Genomic DNA, 17,430 nt, shown 5'->3' with positions numbered 1-17,430 from the left:
GAAAATGGCACATTTGAGTGGACCTGCCTGTAAGACAAAAGAGGATGATTTCCCACTGCTACTTCCTTTCTGCTGTATCGGCACAGGAGCAGCTGAGAGGAGCTACCCCATGTCTGAAGTCAGGGGCGGCAGCCAAGAAGAGCTACCCCACATTTGAGGTCAGGGGAGGCGGCCGAGAGGAGCAACCCCATGTCCAAGGTCAGGAGGGGTGGCTGTGAGGAGATAACTCTCATGCAAGGTAAGAAGCAGCGGCTGCACTTTGCTGGAGCAGCCGTGAAGAGATACCCCACGTCCAAGGTAAGAAAAACCCAAGTAAGACGGTAGGTGTTGCGAGAGGGCATCAGATGGCAGACACACTGAGACCATAATCACAGAAAACTAGCTAATCTGATCACACGGACCACAGCCTTGTCTAACTCAATGAAACTAAGCCATGCCCGTGGGGCCACCCAAGATGGGCAGGTCATGGTGGAGAGGTCTGACAGAATGTGGTCCGCTGGAGAAGGGAATGGCAAACCGCTTCAGTATTCTTGCCTTGAGAACCCCATGAACAATATGAAAAGGCAAAATGATAGGATACTGAAAGGGGAACTCCCCGGGTCGCTAGGTGCCCAATATGCTACTGGAGATCAGTAGAGAAATAACTCCAGAAAGAACGAAGGGATGGAGCCAAAGCAAAAACAATACCCAGTTGTGGATGGGACTGGTGATAGAAGCAAGGTCCGATGCTGTGAAGAGCAATATTGCATAGGAACCTGGAATGTCAGGTTCATGAATCAAAACAAACTGGAAGTGGTCAAACAGGAGATGGCAAGAGTGAATGTTGACATTCTAGGAATCAGCGAACTAAAATGGACTGGAATGGGTGAATTTAATTCAGATGACCATTATATCTACTATATAGATATAGTGGGCAGGAATCCCTTGGAAGAAATGGAAGAAATGGAGTAGCCATTATGGTCAACAAAAGAGTCTGAAATGCAGTACTTGGATGCAATCTCAAACACGACAGAATTATCTCTGTTTGTTTTCAAGGCAAACCATTCAATATCACGGTAATCCAAGCCTATGCCCCGACCAATAATGCTGAAGAAGCTAAAATTGAACGGTTCTATGAAGACCTACAAGACCTTTTAGAACTAACACCCAAAAAAGATGTCCTTTTCATTACAGGGGACTGGAATGCAAAAGTAGGAAGTCAAGAAACACCTGGAGTAACAGGCAAATTTGGCCGTGGAGTACGGAATGAAGCAGGACAAAGGCTAATAGAGTTTTGCCAAGAGAACGCACTGGTCATAGCAAACACCCTCTTCCAACAACACAAGAGAAGACTCTACACATGGACATCACCAGATGGTCAACATCAAAATCAGATTGATTACATTCTTTGCAGTCAAAGATGGAGAAGCTCTATACAGTCAGCAAAAACAAGACCTGGAGCTGACTGTGGCTCAGATCATGAACTCCTTATTGCCAAATTCAGACTAAAATTGAAGAAAGTGGGGAAAACCACTAGACCATTCAGGTTTGACCTAAATCAAATCCCTTATGATTATACAGTGGAAGTGAGAAATAGATTTAAGGGACTAGATCTGATAAACAGAGTGCCTGATGAACTATGAATGGAGGTTCATGACATTGTACAGGAGACAGGGATCAAGACCATCCCCATGGAAAAGAAATGCAAAAAATCAAAATGGCTGTCTGAGGAGGCCTTACAAATAGCTGTGAAAAGAAGAAGCAAAAAGCAAAGGAGAAAAGGAAAGATATAAGCATCTGAATGCAGAGTTCCAAAGAATAGCAAGGAGAGATAAGAAAGCCTTCCTCAGCAATCAATGCAAAGAAATAGAGGAAAACAACAGAATGGGAAAGACTAGAGATCTCTTCAGGAAAATTAGAGATCCCAAGGGAACATTTCATGCAAAGATGGGCTCGATAAAGGACAGGAATGGTATGGACCTAACAGAAGCAGAAGATATTAAGAAAAGGTGGCAAGAATACACAGAACTGTACAAAAAAAGATCTTCATGACCCAGATAATGATGATGGTGTGATCACTCACCTAGAGCCAGACATCCTGGAATGTGAAGTCAAGTGGGCCTTAGAAAGCATCACTACGAACAAAGCTAGTGGAGGGGATGGAATCCCAGTTGAGCTATTTCAAATCCGGAAAGACGCTGTGAAAGTGCTGCACTCAATATGCCAGCAAATTTGGAAAACTCAGCAGTGGCCACAGGACTGGAAAAGGTCAGTTTTCATTCCAGTCCCAAAGAAAGGCAATGCCAAAGAATGCTCAAACTACTGCACAATTGCACTCATCTCACACGCTAGTAAAGTAATGCTCAAAATTCTCCAAGCCAGGCTTCAGCAGTATGTGAACTGCAAACTTCTAGATGTTCAAGCTGGTTTTAGGAAAGGCAGAGGAACCAGAGATCAAATTGCCAACATCTGCTGGATCATCAAAAAAGCAAGAGAGTTCCATAAAAACATCTATTTCTGCTTTATTGACTATGCAAAAGCCTTTGACTGTGTGGATCACAATAAACTGTGGAAAATTCTGAAAGAGATGGGAATACCAGACCACCTGACCTGCCTCTTGAGAAATCTGAATGCAGGTCAGGAAGCAACAGTTAGAACTGGACATGGAACAACAGATTGGTTCCAAATAGGAAAAGGAGTACGTCAAGGCTGTATATTGTCACCCTGCTTATTTAACTTCTATGCAGAGTACATCATGAGAAACACTGGGCTGGAAGAAGCACAAGCTGGACTCAAGATTGCTGGAAGAAATATCAATAACCTCAGATATGTAGATGACACCACCCTTATGGCAGAAAGTGAAGAGGAACTAAAAAGCCTCTTGATGAAAGTGAAAGAGGAGAGTGAAAAAATTCCTTAAATCTCAACTTTCAGAAAACTAAGATCATGGCATCTGGTCCCATCACTTCACGGCAGATAGATGGAAAAACAGTGGAAACAGTGTCAGACTTTATTTTTCTGGGCTCCAAAATCACTGCAGATGGTGATTTCAGCCATGAAATTAAAAGACGCTTACTCCTTGGAAGGAAAGTTATGACCAACCTAGATAGCATATTCAAAAGCAGAGATATTACTTTGCCAACAAAGGTCTGTCTAGTCAAAGCTATGGCTTTTCCAGTGGTCATGTATGGATGTGAGTTAGACTGTGAAGAAAGCTGAGCACTGAAGAATTGATGCTTTTGAACTGTGGTGTTGGAGAAGACTCTTGAGAGTCCCTTGGACTGCAAGGAGATCCAACCAGTCCATCCTAAAGGAGATCAGTCCTGGGGTTCATTGGAAGGGCTGATGCTGAAGCTGAAACTCCAATACTTTGGCCACCTCATGCGAAGAGTTGACTCATTAGAAAAGACCCTGATGCTGGGAGGGGTTGGGGGTGGGAGAAAAGGGGACAACAGAGGATGAGATTGCTGGATGGCATCACCAACTCGATGAGTCTGAGTGAACTCTGGGAGTTGGTGATGGACAGAGAGGCCTGGCGTGCTGCGATTCATGGGGTCGCAAAGAGTCGGACATGACTGAGTGACTGAATTGAACTGAACTGAACTCCCTTTCTAGTGTTGAAGGGAGATCCCTGGAGTCTTCAAGGTGACAGCCTTGAAGAGAAGAGATGACCTAGAGAAAGTCATGGTCCAAGATATCCAGTTGCTCTCAAAGACGGACTCCTCAACACCTTTTTCCTCCCATCCTGAGGTCTACTGTTAGCTATTCTCAAGAACAAGTATGATGAAGAGATAGTTAGCACGGAGTCTGTAGGAAATGCTTCCTGGGGCATGCAGCGGGCAGAGAAGACCAATCTGCTTTCAGGACCTTTGGAAATGTTCCCTCTTCTGCTTGTGCCACAGTCTGTGCCCCCACGAACTGTGATGTCATTCATTAGTCTGTGCTGGGGATTCTAGCCAACATAGCTATAATCTACCTTGTATGGCTCACAAGTGATCATCCTGGATCACAGAAGATTCAGGTAAGGTGAACTTTGGATATAGCTTCTAAGTAGGAAAAGTTCTTCTATTTGAGATTGTTATGAAAAAGATGTATTTTCTGTATTTTCCAGGTACCTTGACCCCGTACTGGAGGAAGCAATTGACTAGCCTCCTTAGGAGTCAAATCTAGTATCTAACAACCTTTGGTACTGCCAAGTCCTTCCTTACTTCAAAAGCAAGACTTTACTGTTTCAACAGAAAAAATGTTTCTTCCTATTCAGCCCTCAAAGAGCAAAAGAAATCAATCTGAAAGCTTTAATCTCATGCACGTTAATCAAGAGATTGATCCTTTTCTTCCTTACTACCAAAATAGTAACCACATTTAATTTCAGATGTCATACAGTGAGGACATCATGGGGAACACACTTTCTCTTTTGCAATAACAAGGTTCAACATCAAAACATTTAGGAAGTGCACAGATTAAAAAAATACAGTTTACTGGAGTTAAAACCAACATGAGATTGTCAATATTATTGTTTTATCATTAGCCATTCAATGATTTCTCTGTATCTCTGTCCCTCCAACTGTCTTTCTGTTTCTTTGTGACTCTGTCTCTTTCTTTACCTTGTTTGTTTTATAATTTTATATGAAAATTAGTAAAAAATACAGATGATACTTGAACCCCTTGCCTTAACGTTTTCCATAATAACTATGTTTCATTTAGTCATTGTGTCTCCTTAGACCCTTCCTGGCTTAACAGAGTTTTCAGATTTTCCTTGTCTTCATGACTTAGAAAGTTTTGAGGAACACTGCCAGTCTGTTTTCTCGATGTAGATATCGTGAATAATTATTTCATAATTGGGCTTTAATCCAAATATTATTTATTTATCTATTTATGTATGGCTCAAGAAGTTTCAGTTTGTCTACTAATAGCTCTTTCAGTGTCTTCTGTGACTATTTCTTCACTTTTTGCCACTGAAAGATGCTCCAGAATCGCCTTTGCTTACACTCCTCCCCATTTGTGGAATCAGACATATCTCCTCGATTCTTCAGAAGAGAACTTGCATGGTATTAGGTGGATTCTCCAGAGACATCATCTGAGATTAGGGCTGCAGACAAAACAGACTGGAAACAATTACTAAATCTCAGGAACATTGCCTGACTCTCAGACCAACCTTGCACTGTATCATGAGAATTTCCTTACCCATTCAGAAAGTCAAAGGAAGCCAAGACACAGCTGAGAGAGAATGCAAGGCCATGTCTTTGGAGTGGCAAAGACTCGACCTCTTTGAGTCTCTCTGAGAGGCTTTTGGGGTGAGGAAAAAGGCCTTCCCATTCCTATTTTGTCTCCATACTTAAAAAAATCAGCACCTGCATTTTGTTTCTGAGTCTGTAGATCCTGGAAATTAACCAATGTTTCCATTATTTCCCAGGTGAAACTTTATTGGGATTCATATCCCAGAAGTACAAGTCCTTGCATTTGTACTGTTTCCTCAGGATACATTGCTAAAAGCATACTTTCAGTTCAGAAGTATATACTTTTAAATTACACCTGACACATGTTGTCAGGCTTATGGTCATAAGGCAATTTAAAATATAAATCAGACATCTTACACTCTGGTCAGTGTTCTTCTGATCTAATTAGACTGTAATATGATTCTCTGAGGAATATGGATAACTACTGTGGCAGAAGGAGGTAGAATCATAGAGACAAGTCAGAGAAACTAAACTGCTGAGACCTAATCTGAGCAGTAAAACCAGACTTTACTGTGATGGACCCAGATCCCTCCCATTCCACATGCCAAGCTGTTCTCGGAGGACTCCTGGCATCAGGATGTTAAATTGCTGTCTGTTGAAGTTCTCTAAAGGAGGAGAGTGAAGCACAACGGGGACTGGGAGTATGCTTCACTCCTGGGAAGGCATTTATCAGATGAAAACCTCAAGATCCATTGGCGACAAAGAAAAGCTATGTGAAACCACACATTATATGATAAATCAGCTTTATTTAGCAATACAAGTGAGCAAAGAGCAGAGGAAGCAACACGGAGATACAGACCCTGTACATCAAAGAACCAGTCACTTCTGCTTTCACAATCACTGAAATGGAGGATCACAACACCTCTGAGACGGGACTTCCTGGGCCAGTGGAAAGCAAGGAGGATTCCCTGTCTGGACTAGGACCAAATAGTTAATTTCCGATGGTGAACAGTGGAAGCTCAGGTAGAGCAGGTATTGGCAGAGGGAGATGAAGGCACTCAATAACTTCAGTTCTAAATTAAAGTAAGAGATGAAGAGAGTAGAAGATAGGAAGCAACTAGAGGAGAGGGTGGTAAAACTGGAGAGGGAGCCTGAGACATTGTGGGAGCTTGAGCCCATGACAGGACTTCAGTGCTTGTAGCCCTTCCTGCTGGAGGAGGAGGTGGTGGTGGTGTATTTGATGGTGGAACTGCTGCCCCCAGAGGAGCCGAAGCCACACCCTATGGCTCTGCCACTGCCAGAACTGAAGCCACCTCCAAGGCTGTGACCGCTGCTGTAGGAGTAGCCACTTCCTCCACTCACGCCTAAGCCACTGCCGAGACCGCTGGCACCACCATAGCCACCAGAGACAGTGGACTGGACCACGGCTGTGGAGGCAAAGGGACAAGGTCAGGACAAGATGGTGAGCTCACTCTGCCACACAGAGTCCAGTCAGAGGGACACAGGGGCAAGGGATGGGGGCAGGTGAAGGTACTTACAGATGTTGACTTGTCCAACGCCTTCCCCACTCAGCCTAGGAGAGAGAAGACACAGCCACAATGAGACCCAGAGCCACAGCTGGCCCCGCATGGGAAACCTCCGTGTGAGGAGAGTCCCCTGGACCCTGCCTTCTCAGTGCTGTCCTGGGAGTAGCACTATGACCACCGCTAGAGCGCCTTCCACTTGGGCTCATTGGCAGGACTTCTTGGAGATGGAGCCAGATGATTGCGGAGGCTGTGTGAGTTACTCACCTGCACTCCTCGCCTTCCAGCAGCTTTCTGTAGGTGGCAATCTCCACGTCCAGGGCCAGCTTGACATTCATGAGCTCCTGGTACTCCTTCAGGAGCCGGGCCATGTCCTGCTTGGCCTTCTGCAGGGCATCCTCCAGGTCAGCCAGCTTGTTCCTGGCATCCTTGAGGGCCAGCTCCCCACGCTGCTCGGCATCGGCGATGGCGGATTGCAGGCTGGCACACTAGAGGAGAGGAGGGCAGAGGAACCTGAATCTGGACTCCAGGGGAGAGGAAACATAGTTCTACTTTCCCAGTGAGGCAGAGCTCTAGAGCCCAGATCTCGTGGAAATGGAGGTTTGATTTGTTTTGTCCAGTTTTTCTCGGTGCTGCAAACCTTAACTATTTTAGGAGCACCTTAAGAAATTCTATTCCCTTCTGTGTTAACCACCCAAATGATGATGGGGCTAGACAATACCACAGCAGACCAAAGACCAGGGAACAAAGGAAGAAATGGACCCACTGACTTGTGTTGAATGTTGACAGTTTCGATAAGTTCATATGGATGTACATTAACTTATAGAAAGCCACAAACATCCTCAGTGAGGAGATGATTTCATCTTAAGCTGTCAAGACTTTGCCTTCCTTCCTCTTCACAGTTTTGGACAACCCTCATTTTTCCTGTGTCTTTTCTCAGATTCTTTTTATAATGAATCTGAGCATATATGCAGCATTCTTCTCCACACTTTCTGTCCTAAACTCTTTTTTGTCAACTTGCATCTTGAATTATCAACTCAATCACTCCCCTTGTGGAATCTCATTTCAATGCCTGTAGACTGTACCTTTGTCCCAGTGACCAGTAGAGATTCGGCCTATCTTGAGTTTGTTTCCTGCTCTTGAGTTGGGCTCCATCTCTCTAACCTGGGGAAACTCTCCCAGAGAGGAAATACATGGCCTTCTCTCCCTGCTTTTCCCTCAGTTCCCAGAAATTTCCCACATGATGGTTGATGATACCTGATGGTCTAGGAAGGAAAGAATGCTTTTCTCTTCCATGGTCCCCACTGTACCTGCTTCTTGACGTGGTCAATCTCAGATCTCAGCCTCTGGATCACGCGGTTGATCTCAGAGATCTCCTGCTTGGTGTTGCGCAGGTCATCCCCGTGTCTGCCCGCCGTCACCCGCAGCTCCTCGTACTGTGAACCAGAGGGAGACAAGGGGGCTGTCCATGGGCTTCACAGGACACTAATCAAGGTTTTCAAAATAGAATCTAATGGTTTTCCATAAGACATTTAAAGAAAACTGGTGTTACTAGGTCATTGACACTCTTTACTAATCACACATCATTCTTGGTAAGACCACTGACTGACTGGTTCTCTTCAGGACAAGCAATGTTCTGTACTCTTGCTGAGAGTCAACATTGAAATAAAGCTAAAACAAAAGTCACTCACCTTGATCTACATTAGCTTTCATCTTCTTTGACCTACGAGACTCCGGCATAATTACCCAAAAGGTCTACCCTGAGAGGTCCCCCACTTCTTAGTTGTAGGTTCTGCACTGAAGTCTACAGCCTCATTGATGTTCACAGAGGAGGCACAGGGATTCTTCATCAGCTGCCGCCTCACCACTCACCTTGGACTGGTACCAGGACTCAGCCTCAGCCCGGCTCCTCTGGGCGATCTCCTCATATTGGGCTTTGACTTCAGCGATGATGCTGTCCAGGTCCAGGTTGCGGTTGTTGTCCATGGAGAGGACCACAGAAGTGTCTGAGATGTGGGTTTGCATCTGAGCCAGTTCCTACAGAACAAGAGATCATCCGATTATCTTTGGTCATGATGTTTAGAGGTACCTAGGCAAAGGCAACCCACTCCAGTACTCTGGCCTGGAGAATCCCATGGACAGAGGAGCCTGGTGGGCTGCAGTCCATGGGGTCGCTAGGAGTCAGACATGACTGAACGACTTCACTTTCACTTCTCACTTTCATGCACTGGAGAAGGAAATGGCAACCCACTCCAGTGTTCTTGCCTGGAGAATCCCAGGGACAGGGGAGCCTGGTGGGCTGCCGTCTATGGGGTCACACAGAGTCGGACACGACTGAAGTGACTTAGCAGCAGCAGCAGCAGACCAGAGATATTCCACTCCTCACAAATCTTTTTAAAGGCAATAAAACAGAATGTGGAGAGATACTTACAGCATCATAGAAGGTTCTTAGGAAGTTGATCTCATCTGTGAGAGCGTCTACTTTGGCTTGTAGTTCAACCTTGTTCATGTAGGCAATATCCACATCCTGGGGAAGAAGCAAACAGCCTGGGATCAGATGAGCCCCCCTACACAGTCTGCTCCTATTTTAGTCTCCTCAGTGATTCTTTTCTCAGAATCCTCTCCTTCAGGAAAGGGCCATGAACCCCTGATCTGCCTCAATCTCACCTTCTTCAACTTCACAAACTCATTCTCTGCTGCTGTGCGTTTGTTGATTTCATCTTCGTATCTGGAATTAAAAGGAATGAAATCCAATTGAGTCAGGGGTGAAGATGATACAAGAAAAAGCAGCCTGGGATCTCCGCTTCCCAGAATGGATATATACAAATGAGACTTTTGTCAATAAGCCTGAAGGTTGTAATTTGTGGTTTCTAATTTCTTTACTCCATTACTCTTCCCATTCAACTTTTATGGCCCTTTTGTTCTTCAGGGTTTGTGTTTAGTAACAACTGTAATGTCATGTCTACTGACATGTTTTATTAAGAATCATGCCCTCATTTGGACCTGGTCATCTAACAGACTGAAGTGTGGGCTTCAGGAATCTAAGGTGTTTTCTCTCCTGTCACTCACTTGTTCTTGAAGTCCTCCACCGTGTCCTGCATCCCCCTGAGCTCCGAGTCCAGGCGGCCTCTCTCCCCAAGGATACTATCCAGCTGTCTCCTGAGGTTGTTGATGTACTGCTCGAACAAAGGCTCCAGGTTCTGCCTCACAGTCCTGGTGCCCTGCTCCTGCAGCAAGGTCCACTTGGTGTCCAGGACCTTGTTCTGCTGCTCTAGGAATCGGACCTGCAGGGAAACAAGATGGTTATCTGCGAGTTGACAAGTCCCCAGGCCGATCTGGTGGTCTGGTGGTGCTGGGCTGCTCCAGAGCCTGTACAGAGGCTGACAGTTCTGCTCCCCTGACTCTTTAGCTTCACACCACACAGATCTCATGGCCAAGTTTCCCCAGGGAGCTGTCAGATGTTCCCTCCCTCTCACTTATGGAGACTGTCAGTCAGTGACTTTCAACCCTTCCTGTCTTCCTCGTGACAAGAACAAGCACAAATGTACTTTATCATAGCATTTTTCTCCTATTGCACAGAGCTTTTACAAAGCACATGCCTCAGTTAAAGGGATATCAGATGTTTATAATCTAATGATTAGATTCCAATTCTATAATGATTGAATTTAATCTTGTTTCCCGTATAGTGCATGAATCCGGCTGATACAAAGTCCCTTATGGCTCATTTTCTGGTTCTACAGGTGAGTATTCCTATGGATATATACTTGAGTTGTTTCCCCTCAAATTCCCTTTTGTTTTTTGCTTTCTTTCCTCCATCCAGCATCCATCTATGACTCAAATGCAGTTTCCACTGCAATACCCTTTTAACTTTCTTAGACCATCCAGAAGATCAAGCCATCTCATTGCATTCTCTTATTTTCTGTTCTTTCCTTCAGGATTGTCAAGAACTGTGACTATTTCCTTGGCAGGAATGGGGCCATGTGAGGGATGAGTAGTTATAAATGATTTCCATCACCTTCTACATGGGGTCCACATGTAGCCTGTCCTGTATCCCACTGGAGAGCTCACCTGAGTCCCACCCTCCTCTCCCCCGAGTCTCCCCTCCGGTAGAACAGGTCTCGTAGTTGGCTCTCTTGGGCACTCTGCAATCCCCACTGGGGCAGATGCTCCCAGCTCACCTTGTCGATGAAGGAGGCAAACTTGTTGTTGAGGGTCTTGATCTGCTCCCGCTCCTCAGTCCTCACCCGCTGGATGGTGGGGTCGATTTGCAGGTTGAGGGGAGTCAGGAGACTCTGGTTGACGGTGACCTCTTGGATGCCTCCAGGGGGGCACACAGGGAAGCCAGGACCACCGAAGCCACCTCCGAAGCCAGCTCCACCACCGAGCCCAAAGCCACTACCAGCCCCAGCACCAAAACCAAATCCACTCCCGGCTCCACCCCCGAAGCCATAGCCAACTCCAATTCTGCCGCCATAGCCACCACCGATGACACAGCTGCCCCCTGCGATGGAGATCCTCTTGGAGCCCCCCAGGCCATAGAGGCTGCGGCTGCCAAAGCCAGCTCCTCCACACACTCCAGCGAGGCCGCCACTGCCCCTGGAGCGGGACAGGGACACGCTGCTGAAGCCAGAGCGGCACACCCCAGGGACTCTGGCTGAGCCGGCACTGAAGCCCCTGCGGCTGATGCTTTGGGTCTTCACGGTGGATTTGCAAGACATGGTTCCTGAAGAAGCAGAGACTGAGGAAGGAGCGAGGGGTGCAGTGCAGAGCTGAGAGGAGCAGGTCTGTAAGAGGAGCTTCCCAGCAGCAGCTTATATATGGAGAAAATGGGCTGGGCTCAGTCCTGGAAGGTGAGCCTGCAGGTTGGGAAGGGCCAGGCTTTACAAAGAGTGAGATCACATCTGGTTTATTAGAAAAGTTGTAAAATGTGAAGATTGCATATTTGGTTTCCTTTAGTCAGGGAAAATTTCTCCTGCCTTCCAGCTTTGACAGCTCTGAGTATAGTAAGACTAGTCTCAACTCACTGAGCTGGGAGTTAGTCAGCAACTCACACAAAGGTTCTCCATGTAATGCTCGTTGTGAAATGTAGAGTTCTTCTCCCATGGTGTTTCACTCACTAGCCAGAGATCCCAGAAAGCAAAATACCTATTGCTTTTCCTATAATTTAGTATTTGTCATTAATTACAGAAGTTAAATATGACTTTTTTGCTCCCTAAAAATTTCCCACAGATAGGAGCATAGAACTGCAATGCAAATGAGTCTCTGAATATCTATTAGTGGATTTTATAAAAATTATTATCTCATGGTCAGCCTTATTTCTTCTATGCTACCATACAATTCCTCATTAACCTTAATATATTGGAAAGCAATTTCCAGATATCTTGTTGTATCTTTGGAATACAATTCACTATTTAAATTTAAATGAATTGCTCTCTAAAATTACTAACCACCATTTATATATCCTTAAATACTAGATGTTCATTAACATCAAGGAGTATCTATTCAACCTTGAAATACATCTGTGTATTATTTGTATTTTATGTTTTGTTTTCCCAAATCAGGATCCTAGTAAATTCCATTCATTTTGTGTTTGGGTTATATGTCTTTATAATATTGCAGGTCATTAAATCTGCCTCCACCTTTCCACTTGCAGTTTATTTGTGAGAAAGAAAAAACAGGGTATTTGTTTTCTGCAGTTGTCCAGTCTTGGAGTGTTTAACCTGCATAATCATGTCATCTTGTTTTAGGTGGTCTTGTGTCCTTCGTGTATCCTGTGAAGTGACAATTCAAAGTAGAAGTTTAATAAGCTATCACTTTAAACATTACATATAAAAATGTCATAGAATGCCTATTTATATGCAGAATATTGATATTAAACATCTAGTTATTTATTTAAAATATTTAATAAGTAATACATGGCTGAGGAAAAAACTATGTGCTGAAGGCCATTCCCCAGTCCTGTATAGGAAGACCATGCAGTGTTGGCTACTTCCCTGCGTATCCTTGTAGTGACCTCATTTGAATGTTTCTATGCTTTTCCTGGGGCATGTGTGATGCATACGGCTTTCCAGTGGCTCAGTGGTAAAGAATCTGATTGCAATGCAGGAGCTGCTGGAGACGCTAGTACGAACTCTGGGTCTGGAAGATTCCCTGGAGAAGGGCTTGGCAACTCACTCCAGTATTCTTGCCTAGAGAATTCCAGGGACAGAGGAGCCTGAGGGGCTACAGTCACTGGGGTCACAAACTGTGGGACACGACTGAAGCGACTTAGCACAGCACGTGTGATGCATGTGAGAATATATTTTGAATATATACATACATATATACATTGCCGGCTGTGATGGACCGCACAGAAGTGCAGCCAAGAGGAGCTACCAAGGTCAGGGGTGGCGACCGAGAGTGCCAGGCTGCATTGGCACAGGAGTGGCCGAGAGGAGCTACCCCACGTCCGAGGTCAGGGGCTGCGGCTGCGCATGCAAAGGAGGGCTGAGAGGAGCTACTCCACGTTCAAGGTCAGGAGGGGCGGCCGTGAGGCGATAACCCTCGTCCAAGGTAAGGAGCAGTGGCTGTGCTTTGCTGGAGCAGCCGTGAAGAGATACCCCATGTCCAAGGTAAGAAAAACCCAAGTAAGATGGTAGGTGTTACAAGAGGGCATCAGACAGCAGACACACTGAAACCATAATCACAGAAAACTAGCCAATCTGATCACACAGACCACAGCCTTGTCTAACTCAATGAAACTAAGCCATGCCCGTGGGGCCACCCAAGATGGGCAGGTCATGGTGGAGAGGTCTGACAGAATGTGGTCCACCGGAGAAGGGAATGGCAAACCACTTCAGTATTCTTGCCTTGAGAACCCCAAGAACAGTATGAAAAGGCAATGATAGGATACTGAAAGGGGAACTCCCTGGGTCAGTAGGTGCCCAATATGCTACTGGAGATCAGTAGAGAAATAACTCCAGAAAGAATGAAGGGATGGAACCAAAGGAAAAACAATACCCAGTCGTGGATGACACTGGTGATAGAAGCAAGGTCCAATGCTGTAAAGAGCAGTATTGCATAGGAACCTGGAATGTCAGGTCCATGAATCAAGGCAAATTGGAAGTGGTCAAACAGGAGATGGCAAGAGTGAATGTTGACATTCTAGGAATCAGCGAACTAAAATGGACTGGAATGGGTGAATTTAACTCAGATGACCATTATATCTACTATGTAGATATAGTGGGCAGGAATCCCTTAGAAGAAATGGAGTAGCCATTATGGTCAACAAAAGAGTCTGAAATGCAGTACTTGGATGCAATCTCAAACACGACAGAATGATCTCTGTTCATTTCCAAGGCAAACCATTCAATATCACGGTAACCCAAGTCTATGCCCTGACCAGCAATGCTGAAGAAACTGAATTTGAACGGTTCTATGAAGACCTACAAGACCTTTTAGAACTAACACCCAAAAAAGATGTCCTTTTCATTACAGGGGACTGGAATGCAAAAGTAGGAAGTCAAGAAACACCTGGAGTAACAGGCAAATTTGGCCTTGGAATACGGAATGAAGCAGGGCAAAGACTAATAGAGTTTTGCCAAGAGAACGCACTGGTCATAGCAAACACCCTCTTCCAACAACACAAGAGAAGACTCTACACATGGACATCACCAGATGGTCAACACCAAAATCAGATTGATTACATTCTTTGCAGCCAAGATGGAGAAACTCTATACAGTCAGCAAAAACAAGACCTGGAGCTGACTGTGGCTCAGATCATGAACTCCTTAATGCCAAATTCAGACTTAAATTGAAGAAAGTGGGGAAAACCACTAGACCATTCAGGTTTGACCTAAATCAAATCCTTTATGATTATACAGTGGAAGTGAGAAATAGATTTAAGGGACTAGATCTGATAGACAGAGTGCCTGATGAACTATGGATGGAGGTTCATGACATTGTACAAGAGACAGGAATCAAGACCATCCCCATGGAAAAGAAATGCAAAAACACAAAATGGCTGTCTGAGGAGGCCTTACAAATAGCTGTGAAAAGAAGAGAAGCGAAAAGCAAAGGAGAAAAGGAAAGATATAAGCATCTGAATGCAGAGTTCCAAAGAACAGCAAGGTGAGATAAGAAAGCCTTCCTCAGCGATCAGTGCAAAGAAATAGAGGAAAACAGCAGAATGGGAAAGACTAGAGATCTCGTCAAGAAAATTAGAGATCCCAAGGGAACATTTCATGCAAAGATGGGCTCAATAAAGGGCAGGAATGGTATGGATCTAACAGAAGCAGAAGATATTAAGAAGAGGTGGCAAGAATACACAGAAGAACTGTTCAAAAAAGATCTTCATGACCCAGATAATCACGATGGTGTGATCACTCACCTAGAGCCAGACATCCTGGAATGTGAAGTTAAGTTGGCCTTGGAAAGCATCGCTACGAACAAAGCTAGTGGAGGTGATAGAATTCCAGTTGAGCTATTCCAAATCCTGAAAGATGATGCTGTGAAAGTGCTGCACTCAATATGCCAGCAAATTTGGAAAACTCAGCAGTGGCCACAGGACTGGAAAAGGTCAGCTTTCATTCCAGTCCCAAAGAAAGGCAATGCCAAAGAATGCTCAAACTACTGCACAGTTGCACTCATCTCACACGCTAGTAAAGTAATGCTCAAAATTCTCCAAGCCAGGCTTCAGCAGTATATGAACCGCGAACTTCCAGATGTTCAAGCTGGTTTTAGAAAAGGCAGAGGAATCAGAGATCAAATTGCCAACATTCGCTGGATTTGGAAAAAGCAAGAGAGTTCCAGAAAAACATCTATTTCTGCTTTATTGACTATGCCAAAGCCTTTGACTGTGTGGGTCACAATAAACTGAGGAAAATTCTGAAAGAGATGGGAATACCAGACCACCTGATCTACCTCTTGAGAAGTCTGTATGCAGGTCAAGAAGCAACAGTTCGAACTGGACATGGAACAACAGACTGGTTCCAAATAGGAATAGGAGTACGTCAAGGCTGTATATTGTCACCCTGCTTATTTAACTTATATGCAGAGTACATCATGAGAAATGCTGGGCTGGAAGAAGTACAAGCTGGAATCAAGATTTCTGGGAGAAATATCAATAACCTCAGATATGCAGATGACACCACCCTTATGGCAGAAAGGGAAGACGAACTAAAAAGCCTCTTGATGAAAGTGAAAGAGGGGAGTGAAAAAGTTGGCTTAAAGCTCAACATTCAGAAAACTAAGATCATGGCATCTGGTCCCATCACTTCATGGCAAATAGATGGGGAACAGTGTCAGACTTTATTTTTCTGGGCTCCAAAATCACTGCATATAGTGATTGCAGCCATGAAATTAAAAGACGCTTACTCTTTGGAAGGAAAGTTATGACCAACCTAGATAGCATATTGAAAAGCAGAGATATTACTTTGCCAACAAAGGTCCGTCTAGTCAAGGCTATGGTTTTTCCATATGTGGTCATGTATGGATGTGAGAGTTGGACTGTGAAGAAGGCTGAGCGCGGAAGAATTGATGCTTTTGAACTGTGGTGTTGGAGAAGACTCTTGAGAGTCCCTTGGACTGCAAGGAGATCCAACCAGTCCATTCTGAAGGAGATCAGCCCTGGGTGTTCATTGGAAGGACTGATGCTGAAGCTGAAACTCCAATACTTTGGCCACCTCATGCAAAGAGTTGACTCATTGGAAAAGACCCTGATGCTGGGAGGGATTGGGGGCAGGAAGAGAATGGGACGACAGAGAATAAGATGGCTGGATGACATCTCCGACTCGATGGACATGAGTTTGAATGAACTCCGGGAGTTGGTGATGGACAGGGAGGCCTGGTGTGCTGCGATTCATGGGGTCACAAAGAGTCAGACACGACTGAGCAACTGAACTGATATGTATATATGAAACACATATATATTCTCTTTTGCAATTACGCTTATAGTGTACGTACTTTTTCTCCCATATCTCTGTTTTTTCTCAGCTCTCATTGGCAGTCTCAAGCGCTATTTCCTACGGGTTGTTTTCTTCGCCTTTAACCTGTGGTCCGTTGTTGTGCATCAGCAAGGTCCTGTGTTGTTTCAGTTTGGCGTTCATTTCTTCTGTGGCTTTATCTTTTTTTCTCTGCTGTTTATCAGAGCTCTACCTGCCAATATTTAATCATTTATTTCTCACTCTATTGCCCCTTGGCTTTCTTATTTAATCTTGGTGTTTATTTCACTCCCTTTTAGGAAATCCTTTATTCTGACTTTTTTCTGTTGAATGCTTTTAAGTGCCTCTTGCTTTTCCTTTTCCTTGTGTTTTTTGTTTGCTTATGTATTTGTTTGCTTTCATGTAAAGTGTTCTTCGTGGGACTTGGAATGGTTCCTTCCTAACAAGGGCTCATCTCTGAATGATTTGAGATCCTTCTGGACTTGCCTTTACAGACAGTCTTCTGGGAGGAGAGGCCACAACCAGAATAACAGGAATTCTCAGTAGGACACAGGTTGTGTAAATAGTTCTTTTAATTTTAATTCATCCAAGCCAAGGAAGATGTCTTCAGAGTGGCCCACAGTTGAGTCTCAGTTTTCTTTGCTTCTCCAATGACAAGCTGCCAATAGGCATTGCCTCCGATTCCCTACTCAACCCTGCCTTCCCTGTGTCTTGAAACTTCAGGGCAAATAGGCTCTGCCTATAGCCCACACACCCACTTCTGACTGTTGCAAAGACTGATTCTTCGATTCTTGGATATGCACCTGAGGACGTGTTCTTCACATTCTCGCA

The 17,430-nt window shown here is 44.7% G+C and overlaps 1 protein-coding gene across 1 annotated transcript; it reads right to left on the bottom strand.

Annotated features, from left to right (window-relative positions):
* Nucleotides 1-5,942: 5,942 nt before the first annotated feature.
* LOC109559065 (keratin, type II cytoskeletal 6A-like) lies at nucleotides 5,943-11,456 on the bottom strand. The gene is made up of 9 exons (XM_019960510.2): nucleotides 10,858-11,456; nucleotides 9,749-9,963; nucleotides 9,347-9,407; nucleotides 9,111-9,206; nucleotides 8,552-8,716; nucleotides 7,990-8,115; nucleotides 6,947-7,167; nucleotides 6,695-6,729; nucleotides 5,943-6,583 (listed from the first exon to the last, which is right to left on the bottom strand). The coding sequence occupies exons 1-9, from the start codon at nucleotides 11,395-11,397 to the stop codon at nucleotides 6,345-6,347; spliced, it is 1,698 nt and encodes a 565-aa protein (XP_019816069.2). The 5' UTR covers nucleotides 11,398-11,456; the 3' UTR covers nucleotides 5,943-6,344.
* Between the last annotated feature and the right edge of the window lie 5,974 nt (nucleotides 11,457-17,430).

This window comes from Bos indicus, chromosome 5, assembly GCF_029378745.1.
Source record: "Bos indicus isolate NIAB-ARS_2022 breed Sahiwal x Tharparkar chromosome 5, NIAB-ARS_B.indTharparkar_mat_pri_1.0, whole genome shotgun sequence".
Taxonomy (NCBI): Eukaryota; Metazoa; Chordata; class Mammalia; order Artiodactyla; family Bovidae; genus Bos; species Bos indicus.
The sequence above is the reverse complement of the archived record's forward strand: the minus strand, read 5'-3'. Positions and strand labels throughout refer to the sequence as shown.